This window comes from Galleria mellonella, unplaced genomic scaffold (assembly GCF_026898425.1).
Source record: "Galleria mellonella isolate WM207_F2 unplaced genomic scaffold, CSIRO_AGI_GalMel_v1 utg99, whole genome shotgun sequence".
NCBI classification, from domain to species: Eukaryota; Metazoa; Arthropoda; class Insecta; order Lepidoptera; family Pyralidae; genus Galleria; species Galleria mellonella.
Window position 1 is genome coordinate 784,058 of NW_026442184.1, and position 18,511 is coordinate 802,568.

Genomic DNA, 18,511 nt, shown 5'->3' on the forward strand with positions numbered 1-18,511 from the left:
AGGAGAAGAGAATATAGTAAAAAAAAAGTTATAAATTTGGATGGTCGCAGATGTAGAATAAGACCCAGATGACTGTGTGAAAGGTGATATGGGCCAGTACAGGAATGAATACAGAGATGACTGCAAATTAAGACAAATAGAAAAGAAAAACATACTACGTCGACAACAAGTAGATATAGGAAATGAGAAGAAAGATAATATAATAAATTATATTATAACAATAACAAAACTTGGTATCAACACTCATTTAATCTTGTTTACACTCGTATAATAAAATTGTAAGCAGTTGATGTCTATACAGAGGAGCTGTTTAAGAAAAATTGCTATGAAAAGTCTTAATAAGAGCAATGGTAATCGAAACAGTAATTCGTAAAATTTTGTCTGTTTGCCTATTTATTTGTTTATTTATTAATATCATAGGTTTATTTTACAAACTTAAACATTTTAAACAACATTTTAAAAATATATCTATTTTGTCATTAAATATGTCAATATCTGGCTGCTGAGCAATCAGAGAATTGAGCAGAGAAATAGCCTGATAAGTGGGAGCAAACTGAGCAGTACAGGTGCGAACCGGCGGCGCCGATAGTAGTCGACAAGCACGCAATCGCATGCAGCTTTGTGGTGCGTACAAGGAATAACGGAGTTACAGGATTGTCTATTCCGCCGTTGGTATGTTTGTTCTCGTATAACGCAAAAACTATTGTACCAAATTAAAAGCGGTTTTCATAGATCCTGATGATCGAAATTTGAATTGATACGCCAATTCAGAAGTAGTATATTCCATTGGTTTTCCTTCAAAGTTAATGTAACATACATTTGATGGAAAAACAGTGTAAGAAATCGTACAAATGTTAGACACATCGTCAGTTGGCGCGAAGTCCACAAATCCCCGAAGCTAATTACATCCAATTTCATACGTGTGTGCAGGGTAAGTTAATTAACTTAGCTAATTCCTTGAGTTTGCGCAATTCAAAGATGGAGGCAAATTTCGTCAGGGTTCCATTTTGTTTTTACACCCACGACGGGGTCCTAAACGGGGTTTAAAAATTAAAATCAATTCTGAAAAATATAAAGTAGCTGCAATAAAAAAACAGCGACTTTAAACGTCATAACATTCTATTTCTATTGACAAGTAAAGTATTCAAGTAGCCAGATATTAATGATGTTTCGTAGACAATAAATTTAATGTATCAGGTCAGGCACGGCAGTGACCCTGACAAGTCAAGCACAACTGGACCATCCTTTTCTTGAAGCGACTCACGGCACTTTTGGCCCCTTTGTAACTTAATTGTAAATAAGGCAAGAAGTTTGAATTTTTAGACATCAAGAGAAAATACTATAAATGGCTATAATACCAATATACGTAATAATTAATCATGTGAATGTAAATGTGAATGTGAATCTTTAAAGTCAAAATAATTTAAATTTGTAAATGACACGCCGATCATCAAAATTCTAATTAAAGCCGATCAGTAATTTCACAAACTTCAAAAATTTTAATTTTAGAAAGCTGTTGTGTCCGTGGTACTGCTCGTGTCTATAGGCGATACCACTTTTCATCAGGTGGGCCGTCAGCTTGTTTGCCATTCTAAGTCGTATAAAAAAAAAGTTCTCTAACGATAGAGAGCGCCCATGAAGAATGAAAAATTCATTATTCAATTTCAATATTAATAAATGAAAAATAATGACTATTAAAAATTACGTTCATTCCTTCAAATAATGAATCGCACTTGTAACTAACGAACGCGAAAAAATAGTTATAATAAAAAATAATAATTATAATGACTTGATAATCGCATGATATGGCAATTATAAAAGAATAATCTAATACAAAACCTACTATTTCTATTACTAAGTTAATCTAAACAATGCACTTAATAATAAAGTATTTTATTAGAAGAATATATCGCCGTACAATTGCCGAACCATTATAATTATTATACAAATAAAGATATTGATACGGTCACTATAATTGTTCATAAGTAATTGTTTAAATAACAATTTACAACAAAGTTGTTGAACATCTATACAACATGAGAGACATTACATCTCACGACTTTTTGTAGTGGCAGAACTGCGTTGTGAGACTTGGCATTTTTTTACACTTTGTGTTTTTGATGGGATTTGAATTTAAAACACGATGCACGAGTAGATTTTGTTTCGCAACAAACAAAATTTTTCTCTAAAAATAAAAACGACTGCTGCTTCAATCGTTACAAAATTTATATGATGCCAAGAAATATGGGAATTGACGCCGTCAGTTTATTCCCCTCTTTTGTTGCAGAAATAATTACTGAAACCTATTCAGATTTGACAAAGATATCAAATACGCATACAAAATATATGAATAAATTGAAACTTTCGTTTGAAAGTCTTGTCAACTTAATTTGAGATTGTGTTCCAAAACAAAAACGACTTCATTTGTGGCAAAAACAGTTATTTTGATTTTAAAACTACTGAATCTTTTTTTTTTTTATACAACTTAGAATGGCAAACAAGCTGACGGCCCACCTGATGGAAAGTGGTAACCGTCGCCTATAGACATGAGCAGTACCATGGACATAACAGAGTATACTGTTTCGCCCATGATACCCCCATGCGTTGCCATTCCTGAGGACTCAGGTGTTATTCTTCTGAACCCTCTGTACCCTGTAAATTCACGCCATATCTCACCCTTCAAACCGAAACACAGCCGTGCAAACACAACTACTTTACGGTTGAAACACAAATGGGACAGAGATACTCAAGCAAACGACTCTTGTACAAAGTCTCCCTATCTATTTATTTTTATAAAATTTCTGTGGGACCTATGTGTAAATATATCCTTTCAGATAAAAAGAAAATTTTCCAAATCTTTTTTTTTATACAACTTAGAATGGCAAACAAGCTGACGGCCCACCTGATGGAAAGTGGTAACCGTCGCCTATAAACATGAGCAGTACCATGGACATAACAGAGTATACTGTTTGGAACAATCTGTTAATAACATTAAAAAAAAAACCGAATTAAGAAACTTCTTTTCGACGTCGGTTGAAAAAAAAAAACAAAAACATAAATGTTCACACAAACTAAACACATCACTATAATACAGATACATTATATAACTCTCGCGTCTATTTAATATAATATTATTGTTTCTCTTAGAAAGATGGGTTACGAGCTTTTATTTTTTCCCAGGAGACCTTGTCCCGGTAACGTCGCGACGGGCCCGGACGGCCCGCCGGCGAGATTGCCCAATGTCACCGCAATAAAAGAAAGTTCAGTATTAGGAGCGGTCATACCCAAACTTCTATGGGCACTCTATGGGGGAGACCTATGTTCAACAGTGGACAAATAGTGGCTGCGATGATGATGATTCCTCTAGCAATAAGACCGTCTTTTTTACCTTTATGTACATATTCTAATCTGTATTTAATGTTACTGTATTTCACTTGAACTGTTCAATTGTCATTATATATTTTTATGTTTCTGGTGCAATAAAGAGTTAATAAATACTCAAACTTATTAGGGGAAGGAATTGTTGAATGAATGAATGAATGAATGAGTATACTTTATTTGCATTATACAATATAGGGAATAAGCAATACAATTAATATATGTAACGATACAATTGTATAAGTATAGTAAGGCGGTCTTATTGCTGAGAGCAATCTTTTCAAGACAACGTCAGGGTAATGGACTAATTGTTATACAAGTAGGTATGATAGTACTGTATAATTAAAAAAGTATCTTTTGCAAATTAAAAATAATGTTGTAATGGGGACTAGCGGTACTCACTATCAGGTTGACCTGTTTGAGATATCCTATGGGAACTATCGTTTACCACGACAGTGGATTCATTATGATTAATTGGTCAACTAACTTGAATTAGTCCTCACCTATCGGTTCTCCTTGGAAACTATCATGGTTAATTCCTGATGAATTCTTCATGATGGGCTAACTGGCCTGTTTTCATTCCCATCTATCACCCTTCACTGGTGCTCCGCCAGCGTATCCCGTTAGCGCAGGCGGGGTTACCATACCATTTTCACCCATTAAAAAAAAAGTCCTCATCTATCGTCATTCACTGGTGCCAGACTACCGTATACCGATAGCGTAGGCGAGGGTTACCATTCCACTTTTGTTCAATAAAAATCATTAAGCTTATTTCATCAGAATTATCTGAAATGATTAGAAAATAATTCGATAATCCTTAAATAAAACTAAACAAATATTATAAATGTGAAAGTGAGTTTGTTTGTTACTTTATAGCGCCTTGACAGCTTAACCAATCACTATTGATTTTAGTACACACATACTATATGGAATGGAGAAGGATTTTATCCCGGTCAGTAAATATATCCCAGTCATTCGGGCAAAGTCGCGGGTAAGAGCTAGTTATATTAATAATGGGGATTGTTTGGGGTTCTATTGTCTCTGCTTGCTCTAATGGGAGGTAGGCAAGATGGATATGTATCTATGCATGTAAGGATTGTTTAAATGTTATTTTAAATTGTCAGATAACTCCAACATTACGGAGGGAATAGAACTATCAGTAATGGGGAATAGCGGCTCCATTGCAATGAGGAGGTCCTGCTTAGGGTTAAGGAAAAAAGACAAATTATTAGAACTATTGAGGACAGAAGGGGAAAAATGCTGGGACACTTGATACAACACGACGAACTTATGAACATTATAATAGAAGGTAAGATAGAAGGAAGGAGGGGGAGAGGGAAACCGAGGCATAGTTACATCAGGCAGATCAAGGAAGGAGTTGGTGTCGTGTCGTATCAAGAGGTGAAGAGACTCGCTGAAAATCGTAGTGAGTGTCAAGAGCTCCGCCGACAAGAGCGCAGCTCTTAAATAGGATAGATTGCAATATATTCTGACAGGTGGACCTCATCGCGCCGATCCTCCTTTGAAACCACTGTAACCTATTCTTGTTGTATTAGTTACAATGGGCTAACTTATATGCTTTCAGCCTCACCTATCATCCCTCACTAGTACCCGGCAGCGTATACCGATAGCGCAAGTAAGTCTATCATTCCATCATCATCCGTTAAAAGAACCTCCAACATTGCCGCACTTCAACAAGTTTCGGTATGAACCCCCTTAAGCCGCCGCGAGCGCCATCTGTGTACAATGTATTAACAGCAATAATACCATAAGCCGCAACTTTTCTTGTTTTGTTCATCTTAAAATTGGTAAGTACATTATTGCTCGTTCAAACTTTTTGATTACAAAACTCAATTGAAATTGGTATTGCGTAATTTTAATAAACGACTAAGTAGTTATCGCCCGCGTTTTCGTCTATATATTTTGCATATTTTTTTTTTATATATACGACTTAAAATAGCAAACAAGCTGACGGCTCACCTGATGGAAAGTGGTACAATGGACATGAGTAGTACAATGGACATAACATAACTGTTTCGCCCCTGACATCCCCCATGCGTTGCCATTCCTGAGGACTCAGCTGTTATTCCACTGTACCCTGTAAATTCACGCCATATCTCACCCTTCAAACCGAAACACAGCCATGCAAACACAACTGCTTTACGGTTGAAACACGAATAGGACAGAAGTGCCCAAGCAAACGACTTTTGTACAAAGTGGGAGACTTTGTGGAGCCCATCATGAAGAATTCCATGAGAATTTACCACGATGGCTATCATGACTAATTGAACGATAAATTTGTCACGATAGTTTCCAGGGGGAACCGCGTGGAGGTCGACCTGATAGGGTACATTGATAGCAACGGAGACTAACCCCTTCCTCCCACTGCCCCTCACTAGTGTCCCGCCAACATATACCGATAAGGCAGGCGGAATTACCATTTCATTTAAAAAAACAATCCGACTTGACCAACCGACGGCAAGTGGTAACCGCCTATAAATATAAACAGTACCAATTTTTATTTACCACATAAGTATTGTATACACAAACGTCGCAAAATCCATTACGCGATAAATAATATTGCAAATAGAATCTATGTCAGATAAACATTATGGATAACAACTGGATAAATCATAAATGTAGACGTGTCCGGCGGGAGACCAGCTTTCCAGTGAGTCGTAAACGTTCAAATTGGTATTAAAATATTTAACACGGCCAGATACAAGACTGGCGTGGTTAAATTTTCAGCTTGTGAGCGTATTACGAGCGATGGCCGACGTTGCATCGCACCATTCAAAGTTTAATAGCATTTAGGATGTCACTTTCGAACTTGTCGTGAATGCATTTTATATCTATTACAGTTGTTAGTATTGCAAAATAAAAAAATAAAAGTAATACTCTTTGGAATAACTTGTAATAGTTGATCATCTATATTATATCATTGTAACACTTTATTATTATTATTTCAGTCATTAACTGTCCACTGCTGGACATAAGCCTTCCCCATAAGGGGGGTTTTTCCAATAGAAGCCACGCTTGGCAAGTAGATTGGAATCAGCAGTTAGGCTTTTAGAGATGTTTTAAGAGGAACGCTGCTGAAAAACTTTGGACGGAATTTGATGTCGGAACAAGTTAAAAAAATGAATAAAATAAACATTATAACACTATATTAAACCAAGGACATGTTACATTAAAACCACGACATGTTACCAACCAAAACTAACTAAGAAATCAAGCAAAATACAAAACTGTACGAGAATGAAACTCAAGTTTTTTTCAGTTTACTTAATAGTATGGGTCAAATTAAAGAACAGCATTTACATTGAGCCAATTTTAATAAAATAATTTAATTACATCAACTCCAGGATATCTAGACCTACTGAACGTGATTAACGGTTATTATTCCGAGTATCTGAAGGCGGGTTCACGTCATTAACCAAAATAGTAACAGAATGATGGGAGTTTTAATAATTTATCAGCTGATTAATCGAAGTGCTAGTATTCGTAGCTATAAGGTTGTATATAGGGTAACTGTTATACTCGGGGGGCAAACGGATTGTTAGCAATGGAGTTTGACAGCCCCATTGCTAGCAATATGCCCAATATATATAGCAAATGTCGACCATCGAACAGACGGTAGGGTTGGTTAAAAAAAAACCTTAAAAAATTATCAGAGCAACACATTTTTGGAGATCTCACAGCAGACAGACAGCTCCTGTCCAACATATATTGACTACGACTGAACCAACCAACCAACCTTCGATCCTCATCTATCATCCTCACTGGCCTCCCCAGCATAGCTCAATAGTACAGGCTGGTTTACTACTCCATTTATTTCGGGGGAAAAAGAGGTTGTTAGCAATGAAGTTTGACAGCCCCATTGCTAGTAATATGCCTTTTTAGGTCGACCTCCACGTGGTTCCTTCTGAAAACCATCGTGAACAATTCTTGTCGAATTCGTCACGATGGGCTAACTGACCTGTTTCATCCTCACCTATCATTCTTCACTGGTGCCCCGCCGGTGTATACCGATAGCGCGGGTGGAGCTACCATTCCATTATCACCCACTAAAAAACTGTTATACTCACACGTTTGTTAGGAAAAGTAACTAGATTTTTTTTTCCTAATTTGGTACACTCAGTCAAACTAGATGTCCCATCCTCGCTAATACGGGTGATGGGACACCCCAAAGTACAGTATTACATTGTCTGTGCCCAAAGCGAAGGGAGAAAATGTAAAATCATGGTACAGATTTTTTTTTTATATGTAATTATTCTTTTCAATTTAGACAATGGAAGTCTAAGGCGAGTCAGAATTAATTTTATTTATTTATTTACATAAGTATATTAAGTAAGCAGATTACATTACTACTTTGGGAAAATCTACAATGTAACAAAACTATAACGAGACCCATCTATTTATGAAGTATTTTCTTTGAATTAGTGTAAGATTTTTATCATTTTGGATATCAAACATTTCTTTTTTCGATATTTTGTCTTTATAACAGCGCGAGCGTTATGCAAAAACTATTGGACGGATTCCGATGAAATTTGGTGTGGGCACAACTCAAAATCTACATCAGCATATAGCTGCTGGAAAGTGTCTTTTCCCGGGGAAAATAAAAAAGTTCAGCTTACAAAACCTCAAGCTTACCCAGTTAAATATGTTTAACATTTATGTAAATAAATTGTTATATATAGCAATTATCTATAAATAAACCACGCAGAGACACGTTCTCTTACAGTTTTTATACAATGTATCGCTTAACTATCTTTCAGTTAACATAATTCTCAAATAACCATCAGTTATAAGACAGTATGAAGTTCTTGAAAACGGTTTTTTCAGGACAACGCACATGTGACACTTCTGCCAAAGTAGGCTTGAAAAGACTATGGCAAATGTCGACCATCGAACAGACGGTATGCTTGTTTAAAAAAATCCTTAAAAAATTATCGGAGCAACACATTTTTGGAGATCTCACAGCAGACAGCTCCTATCCAACATATATTGACTACAACTGAACCAACCAACCAACCTTCGATCCTCATCTATCATCCTCACTGGTATCCCCAGCATAGCTCAATAGCACAGACTGGTTTACTACTCCATTTATTTCGGGGGAGAAAGAGATTGTTAGCAATGAAGTTTGACAGCCCCATTGCTAGCAATATGCCCTTTTAGGTCGACCTCCACGTGGTTCCTTCTGAAAGCCATCGTGAACAATTCTTGTTGAATTCGTCACGGTGGGCTAACTGACCTGCCTCATCCTCACCTATCATCGTCCACTGGTGCCCGGCAGTGTATGGAGCGCGGATGGAGTTGCCATTCCATTATAACCCATTAAAAAATATACTCCATTTAAAAAAAAAATTAACACATCAGCTCCAAAAACGCACCTTGCGCTGTCCCGGCGCTTTCGTACTTGGACTTAAGTTTGGCGGCGGTGGCGCGCGCGTCCGACCTCACGGTGTCCGCTGCTGTTGTGGTGGTCGTCCGGAAGGACAGGGTGGTGGAGAAGGTGGATGAAAACGAGGAGCCCAAGCCCAGGCCGAGGGTGGTGCGATAACGGCGGCGGTACATGACGCGGTGTGGTCACTACGACGGCACAGATGCGACTGAACTGAAAACCTGCGTAGGCGCACCGGCAACCCGGAAAAGCGGCCGCGATTTATTATGGTACACCAAAGTCGCTAGACGAACGGACGCACCGCTCACACGTCGATTGTATAGATATAAGTTCTGGTTGAGAAAAAGCTTTCTTTTGTATACATTGTTCGAAACTAACTTTAATTCATGGGGCAATTAAGTTAATGAATGAGAATAAAATGGTAACCTCGCTTACACGAAATGGACCAGTTAGTAAATTGTGATGAATTCCACAAGAATTAACCATGATGGTATTCAGGGGGACCCGCGTGGGGGTCGACCTGATAGACTTATATATACACAATGTAAGTGTATGAATAAATCAAATTTATTTGCAGCAATAACGGTACACTTTTAGTACAGAAAATCATCAAAATCGATACAGAAATAGTGAAGAGCTTAAAAGCACAAGCTTAACAACAATACAATAACAACAATAACAATGTAAGGCAGTCATCAACATTACTTTTAACCACAAATGGGGTCAGGACATTTTTTGTGCCAAACAGTGGTGGAAGCCAATTACTGAATGATTTGATCAAGGTATCATACCAAATAATTGCTTCTCAATCTAAACAAACAACTATATCTGCAAGATGTTACTTATTTTTATACTCACCTAAATTTAATATCACCACTAAGTACCTAAATGTAATATTATTGAACACTTGAAAAATGTACTTTATAACTACAATATTACAGTAACTTATAATATTTTGCCAACAGAGAAAATTATTATTTTCATATAAAACACTTTTTATTAAGGAACCTCAAAAAAAAAATTGAAAATAAAAAACAAAATAGATAAAGACTCCTAGTAACTATTATTATCAACTAGTGATCTGCCCTGGCTTCACATGGAAAAATAGAATTATTGAAAGTATTTTATAGCTTATATTACTCACTGATAAACTAACTTTTTATATGAGAAAGAATTTTTAAAATTGGTTGAGTAGTTTTTAAGTTTAAATCTTTCCTCTTTATAATATTAATATCTAAACAGTAGTACCTATTGGATTTAAATGCTTTTTTAATTTGTTTTTATTTTTAGGACCTCTCATTAGCTGTCCACTTTACAAAACTTCTATATCTATGTTTTGTTGGAACTCTGTAAATATCTGTATACCACACTATCCAGGAGCAACATGCTGGAGCAAGCAACCACCATGAAAATACCACCATTCACTGTGTTGACCTTAACATCATATACCTACCTACAATAGTATATTACATGAATACAAATATATAATAAATTTATTTATATCTACAACACACACATAACAACAAAAATAAATAAACTTACACTTTAAACAGTATACTCTGTTACGTCCATAGTACTGCTCATGTCTATAGATTACCACTTTCCATCAGGTGGGCCGTCAGCTTGTTTGCCATTCTAAGTTGTATAAAAAAAAAACAAACAGAAAAAGAGAAAAGAACATAAAAAGCAACACAAACTGATACTGTCAGTGTGAGCCACAGTAATACAAAATATATTATGTATGTAATTTTCAAATGTCAAAACTCTCAATAACCCAAATACCAGTGATTTCGAGTTTGTTGGAAAATTTTTGATTTTATAATTTTTTACTTAAAACTCTAAAAGAAAAGTAAGCAATTATATTGAATATACCTAAAAATATATTATCCAAATTACTGGACATAAAAAAGATAAATATAATATCAATCCTATTTAATTTATTCAGTCTATCAAGTTTCATTAACAATCTACGTTCCTGAAATTTGGGTATTACTCAAATCTGTATGAGATCTCACAAAATACCAAGCACTTGCGAGATTAATGCTCTTAAATCTTGCTAACACTGAGAGTGAAGATATTGCTGCAAGATTAAATGTGTTACTCAATGCTACTTGTCTATAATTTTAAAACTTCAAAAAGGCGATGGGTCTCAATTCACTTGTATTTTGTTGTGTCACACACATTTCTAGTTGTATATGTTACATAAGTCGAAATAAGTTCACATTACAAGTAAAAACATGAGTTTACACTATATTTTTACAACTAAAATAAAATGTAAGGTTATCAAACTTTTAACAATAAAATCACATAATAAACCGAAATATAGCAACGGCTGGATCGAACCTGTAGTGTGTACAATATAGTGTGAATTCTCAATCTCCTTTTATATATCCACTTACTAATTCTTGATTATAGATTATAGGAGTATAAACTTAGTTTTATAAAGAGGATCATACATGTTTATTTATACTTAACACATTGCAGTTATAATATTAAAACTTTCTGCTCTCTATGCAAGTCAAATACAAACCACATGTCTAAGGGCCAGAATAATCAGTATTCATAATACATATTATAACTTTTTAATTTGTTTTTTTTTTTTATTTCCATAACTTCTTTTATAGAAAGAAAGAAATATTTATACTATTTAGATAGTTTATAAAGGCTTTTAGAACATTTGTTGTTCAATCACACCAAATGAAGCATTTCACTACTTAATAAATGAGATAGATACTTTTTATCCCAAAAACTTGCCTAAAGTCAAATATTTTTTTAATATACAGCAAATCAATGATGTAACTGACATAATATATTTATGAAATTTTACTTACAGTATCATTATAATTGAATAAAAAATACAGTTATAGCCAATTATAATTTGAAATTTAAGTGAATATTAATTGCTTATCCAATTGAAATTTTTTTTAGTTTGATTACTCATATTCATGAAATGTTAATACTGTTTTTGTATTGTACATAGATTATGTGTACTCACCATTTATTGACCAGATATGTGAAGGCAAGGAGTGAGCCGCATAAACCCTGCCGAGCGACAGGGAAGTGCCGGCGACCGGGCCAGCCTCCTCATTTGAACTAGAGTCCGTGTCGGGGCTCGCAGCAGCCGATGCCTCGTAGCTCTGCGAATTTGGCGGAATCGCGATTGCCTCATGCGAAGCGTGAAGATCTGGCACAGAAGACAACGACCTGGCTCGCTGACGGTCGTTCGACACTTGAATCCCGGGTATTGCGCGCAGTAAACTAAACCCGGCACCCCCGGATACGACCTCCGAGCTGGAGCTCGTGGAGAATGTCCTCGTACGTGGACTCTGCCCTCCATTTGCGGTACTCGCTTTTGCGCCCATAGCGATTTACGTTACGCAAATCACACCCGTTGTACACAGAAACTTAAGCTCTTTATGATCACAAACACAACAGTAACACGGCACCCGCGGTATCGGAAGACATTGTACGAATGTGAAAAAGAGCAGGTGGTCCAAACCAAAACAACACTGCAAAACAACAAACACAGGGATATCGTCGGAGTAGGGAAATTGTAAACAGCGTTTGCATGTGTCTTCCTGTCCTGCAAAATTTTGACACTTACGTCTCTTGTATGAAGTTTGCCGCATTTGGATTTGCGCAAGTTTTCGTTCGAAAACATTAGCTTCTTATATCTTTGACTTACATATAGTACCAAGTCGTTCGGTAAAAATTGATAAAATTAATGATTTTAATATCACGAAATAAAATCAATATAAAACATAATACTTATATTACATTGGAAATTTACAAAAACAGTCAAGTAAAATCTTAGTAAGAAATTCAAATAAATAAAAAATATTCAGCTTCATATAATTGGTTTTATATTTGTCGCAAGATCTTATGGATCAAGCGATTCAATTCAAATCTAATTCGTTGAAATTTTGTTGCAAATTTATGTTCTGCTTTTTATAAAATTATTTAATGCTGAATTGAAGAAACCATAAAACGGAAAACTTGAGACATTGTACTGCGCAAAAAAAAATTGTAAATTAAAATAAATAAATGCTAACGTAAATAAAAATAAAAATAGAAAAACATTTATTCAATATTTTAAGTAGGAACATAAACAATAAATTATACATATTTTTCTATTACCAGGATTCCGGAAGTTTGTTTTTTAGGTTGCCGTACTTCCAAAAAAAAAAAGAAATACAAATCCATTATAGGAACACTCGCATATGTCTTTTTGCTCGTCTATCATAGCTAATTTTTTTCGAAACTACTGTACAAATTGAATTGAAATTTAATACACATATGTAAATCGATAACCTAAAGATGGGCTCCATTAAAGTAAATTTATTTACGCTACACGTAAATAAATTTACTTTAATGGAGCCCCTGAACTAATTCAATTATGGTGGTAAATGATTTCTTTTTTAATTTTTACAAACAAATAGAATTTTGTAAATATATCAAATGCTTTAGTTTTTTTTTTTTTTTGCTTTTTGTCTTATAAGTACTTGTCTCAACACACGATCACTTATAAACGAATAATATAATAATATCAACTAACAATACCAGCTAGTAGATACCTACATATTTAATTAGTGCCGGCCACCTTTGATAAGTTTGCGGTTAGGTGGTAGTTTTAACGGCATAAGATAAGTTAGATAGATTAGATAGATTGTTAGTTATTTCATTACTAGTAATATACGTCTCTATCAGATTAACTTTCACAAGGTCTCCCTTGAAATTAAATATAGTGGGACGATCTGACTTTATACCCCAATCTATACCGAAAGTGCAGACAGGGTTAAAATTGCGTTTTCATCAAAAAAAAATCACTAATGGCAACCTAAAACAGCTCAATGTCAGCGAGTGAACGTCATCTGATATGACATACATCACACTGCTGATTTGACATTTGATTGACAACCATTGATTTGATATTCTTGTGAATCACAACAAATTGTAAAATTAAATATTAATTTGTCTGGTTTACAAACCAATTAATTTATTTTTACAATTAAGTAATGAAATGAACAATCCTACGATGAATTCAGCTACCGTGAGTATGCTTTAATGAAGTTATAAAATCGCGTCAAACTTATGTTTGCGATCATACTTAGTTTCATTAACTATTTACTAGATAAATTAAGAACCTGGCTTTTTTTATTTGCATGTATTTAGTGGTTTAATTTCATTATTAATTGAATGAGTAACATTCATCACTAGAGTTAGCAGTACAGCGTTTAATTCATTAAGCAACGTAATGCCAGCTTTGCACGGCTTGCCCTGACGTAGTATTGTTACCACGCTACTTACAGCCAGGTGTGCCTCAGGTGCCGTTGCTGGACGATGACACCATCGCTTTTGGCGAAGAGGACAACGCCAATAAAGATTTCATGTGAGTTATTTTATTTTTTAAATCCACAAAACAATGGCAAGAGAACTCATTTATAAACAGGTTTATACAATATGTATGGTATAAAACAAAATCGGAACGTTTAGCGTTTCTCTTTCTCCTAGACATAAAATCCGCAGATTGATTTGCCTTTTTTGTCATAATAAAATAATAATAAAAAAAAAATTAAACTATTATTACATCTGCAAAAATGCAGTTTTGCCTACATGATTTAGAATAAAAAGCCCCTATTGTATATATCCAGAATTAAATTTCATATATAAATTGAACATCAAGCATCCATTTATCAATTTTATATGTGGTACTTAATTTTTTTTTTTTAATACATACATATATATTAACATTTTTTAAAAAGTGTGTTGATTTAAAAAATGTTAATATCATGCATGTATGTGAAGCTGATATATGATATTATACATAGTGTATGGTATTTTATTTTTATAAACAGCTGTTAAATATTGATACTTAATTCTCTTTGCCAGGATAAGTAGAAGGGGTCTGATACCTTGGCCTTTGATAAGTTAATGAAACAAAATATCACTCTTTGAGAGATCAATAATTTATTCATAGTACTGTTCATGTCTATAGACATCAATTACCACTTCCCATCACAACAGGGGGGCCATCAACTTATCTGCCATTTTAAATTGCATAAAAAAAAATTATTTATAACAATGTTTCAGTCACCCTTACATAGTATTCTTCCACTTGGTGTTCCGGAGTGCAGCTGTGGTGGTATACATCCTCTGTGGATGGTTCTCAGACTCGTTCATCGCTAGCTTTGTGCTGGTGATCTTGCTGTTGTCTGCTGACTTTTGGACTGTTAAAAACATTAGTGGTTAGTAGGAGTATACATAAAAGTAGACTCATAGTTTTTTGTTTGTCATGAAAAACAGTTTTTACATTAATTGCAGATAACAAAAAAAAAGTAGGAATTTAGTTTCCAAATAGAAAATACATCTTGATTTGTGTATGATAATTGTTGCTTACAGATTTATTTGCTTTTTAAAATCTTTTTAAAAACACATTTATGTTTATGTATTCAGGTCGATTACTAGTTGGTCTAAGATGGTGGAATTACGTAGATGACGATGGAAAGTCACATTGGGTGTTTGAAGCAAAACAAGTGAGTTTGATTATGTACATACATACACACATATCTGTCACGCCTGTCTCCCATTAGGGTAGGTAGAAACAATGGAACGCCAAATGCTTTGATTCAAACAAACCTCTTTCGCTTCCTCCACATTCATCAATCTTTTCATACACGCTCGCCGGTTACGGGTACTTTTAATTATGTATTATTAATTTTGATTATGTATTATTAATTTTGATTATGTATTATTATTATTATTTATGTTTTTTATCTGATGTCATTATGTTTTTTTAATATTTGTTTTACATTCATTTATGAGGATTTAATTATTCTTATATATGCTAATGATATAAATGCGAAAGTAGTTTATTAACATATCCAACAGTTCTTATGAATTTTGATATATAAATAAAATTTATAATTAGCTTTGTACAAAAGTCGATTGCTTGGGTACCTCTGTTTCATTCGTCTTTCAACCATGAAGCAGTTGTGTTTGCATGGCTGTGTTTCGATTTGAAGGGTGGGATATGGCGTTAAACTACTGGGTACAGAGGAATAACACCTGAGTCTTCAGGAATGGCAACGCATGGAGGGTCTCATGGGCGAAACAGTATACTCTGTTATGTGCATGGTACTGCTTATGTCTATAGGCGACGGTTACCACTTTCCATCAGGTGGGTCGTCAGCTTGTTTGCCATTCTCTCTCCCTGTGGTCTCCCTGTGGTAAAATATTTTTTTTATATATACTAAATATATTGATATATATGAAAATAGTATTATATTTGATTAATTTTTATATGCTGAAGGAAGAATACAACTTTTTGTTGCTTTTATCCTCAGATATGTTAATTCCTATACCAGAAATAATAAAATTACTGGGTCTGTCTTTGTTTCCTGGGTAAACAATCCAACTAGTGGTCTAGTCTACTAGTCCAGAAAAATGATGTGCACCTGCTTAGCATTTCAAAGGCCCCCAACTCAAACAGCTCACTCACTCATTGATCTTGTTTATCAACTTTCAGAATCGTGTGAATAGAAACGAGAGTCGCCTGTTCTGGTTGGGCCTGATATTGTGCCCACTCATCTGGTCCGGCTTCTTCATCATTTGCCTGTTTGGCTTAAAGTTCAAATGGATGGTAAAATATTGCAATATAATTTAACCTCCTTTTTCATAAAAAAAAAAAAAACAACTTAAAACTCTACTACAAAACTATTTTAATATATTTGATATGAAGACCAATTTTGTGAGAGACTGGTGCTTGCGGTAGGTTTATAAGAACCTGCGTTACAAGTCACCACTGCCCCATCTCCATGGACTACACAAATACAAGGCAACCAATTAGTGTTATAATACACAGATAACAATAATGAGATATAAAATACAAGAATAAACTTAACGTTAAAACTTATTTCTAATATATAACTTAGGCAAAGTTAATTATAAAATACAGACTTTGTGTGTGTGTTTGTGTGTGCGTGTGTGTGAGTATAAAACATAATTTATATATTTTATCACTTTAAATTTTTACTCAAAAGAAAAGACAATTTAGTTAGATACCTAAAATAGCTTTATTAGATTACTTCATGTAGATGTAGTTTGTAGATTTTTATAAATAAGGGACATATAAAATTAGATGTACCTAACACAATGTGTTCTCTGTAAATGTCTATGGCTGTAACCAAAAATTTTGTCAGTCACAACGAATTTTATTGCTTTTTGCTAAAAGAAATCTCTTTTGGAGATATGCTCGCGTTTGTGCACTATTATGTTTGTTTTTCCATTTCGATAACCTTTTGTGTACAATAGAGAATAAAGTTTTTTTATTTACTAGATATTCCAGTGAACATTCTATCACTTACAATGCCATCTCTTAAATCTGAAGTAGTACTTCTCATATTAAATAACTTATTTTTAATTTTTCAGTTTTTCACCTGAACTTTAGTTTTTCAGACTTTTTTCTTTCACACCACCTCTGTATTATAATGAATTAAACATCAAAGAAATATCTTAATCGGTCAAGCCATTTTTGAATTTTAGTGAGACTAATGAACAGCAGTTGATTTATATATAATAATAATATAATAATAATAATAATAATTTATTTCAAAATAAATGTTACATTTTATATATACACAACAAACAGTCTTGCTAAGCCCAATTTTAAATTTATAAAAATAATTTTTCGAATACCAACAGTCATATGTGCAAAGTTACAAACGTGTTTAAATCATCTGCACAAAACTCATATATTAATAAAAAAAATATTTACTCAACATAATAACAGAGATTTAATAAATCTTGATAATTTAAAAATAACATTTCACTATATATTAATGTATGTTCCAGCTGCTATTTTTTTTTAATGGGTGATAATGGAATGGTAACCCTGCCTGTGCTATCTGTATACACCGGCGGGTCACCAGTGAAGGATGATAGGTGAGGATGAAAAGGCAGTTCAGTTAGCCCATCACGACGAATTCCACTAGAATTAACCACGGTGGTTTCCAGGTGGAACCGCGTGGAGGTCGACCTGATAGGGTGTATTGCTAGCAATGGGTCAGTTAAACCCCATTACTAACAATCCTTTTCCCTCTGTTTCAGCTGCTAGTTCTGATCGCGCTGACGCTGACCGGCGCGAACCTATACGGTTACATTAAGTGCAAGATTGGCGCCAAGCAGAACATTGGCACCGCCACCAGCGACTTCGTGCGCAAGCAGCTCCTGCAGAACGCCACCTCCTTCATGTTCTCGCAGCCGTCGCCTCCCACCACTGGCAACACCGGCGTCGTTTAATGATTTATCGTTAACAATATGGAATAAGTATTAGATGAGAAATTAAAACGATCCACACAATGGGCGATTTTATAATTAGAGCTGCGTATACAGAAAGTGATTATGCTATTATGTTTTTTTTTTAATGGGTGATAATGAAATGGTAACACCAACCTGCGCTAACGGTATACGCTGGTGGAACACTAGTGAGGAATGATAAGTGACGATGAAAGTAGGTCTGTTGGCCCATCATGACGAATTCCACTAGAATTAACCACGATAGTTTCCAGGGAAAAACGCGTGGAGGTCGACCTGATAGGGTGTATTGCTAGCAATGAGGAAATTTTCCCTTGCTCTTGTGGTTGTTCCATACTTAACTTCAGTTTTTTCCAGAATGGCACATAAAATATATAGAAATATTTGATGATCTTAGTTTAACACCGTCTCAGG

General features: G+C 34.7%; 2 protein-coding genes across 4 annotated transcripts in view; one reads left to right on the plus strand and one right to left on the minus strand.

Annotated features, from left to right (window-relative positions):
• LOC113521224 (E3 ubiquitin-protein ligase ZNRF2) overlaps positions 1 to 12,394 on the minus strand; it is a 153,700-nt gene extending 141,306 nt beyond the window's left edge. Inside the window, exon 1 of one of the 2 annotated variants that reach the window (XM_026906692.3) lies at positions 11,781 to 12,394. In XM_026906692.3, coding sequence (XP_026762493.1) covers positions 11,781 to 12,147 — 367 coding nt within the window. In that variant the 5' untranslated portion in view covers positions 12,148 to 12,394. Of the gene's footprint in view, positions 1 to 8,774; positions 8,974 to 11,780 lie in introns of those variants that run through there. The other variant, XM_052903002.1, reaches the window with a different exon arrangement.
• Positions 12,395 to 13,674: 1,280 nt separating this feature from the next.
• On the plus strand, positions 13,675 to 18,186 carry LOC113521310 (uncharacterized Golgi apparatus membrane protein-like protein CG5021). Of its 2 annotated transcripts, none has more exons than XM_026906814.3 (6): positions 13,675 to 13,835; positions 14,095 to 14,174; positions 14,876 to 15,030; positions 15,239 to 15,318; positions 16,311 to 16,424; positions 17,891 to 18,186. In XM_026906814.3, exons 1-6 carry the CDS (start codon positions 13,806 to 13,808, stop codon positions 18,080 to 18,082), a joined length of 651 nt encoding a protein of 216 aa, XP_026762615.2. In that variant the 5' UTR covers positions 13,675 to 13,805; the 3' UTR covers positions 18,083 to 18,186. The 2 variants fall into 2 exon arrangements, with proteins under 2 accessions (XP_026762615.2, XP_026762616.2); XM_026906815.3 differs by having other exon boundaries at positions 13,676 to 13,835; positions 14,110 to 14,174.
• The last annotated feature ends 325 nt before the right edge of the window (positions 18,187 to 18,511 follow it).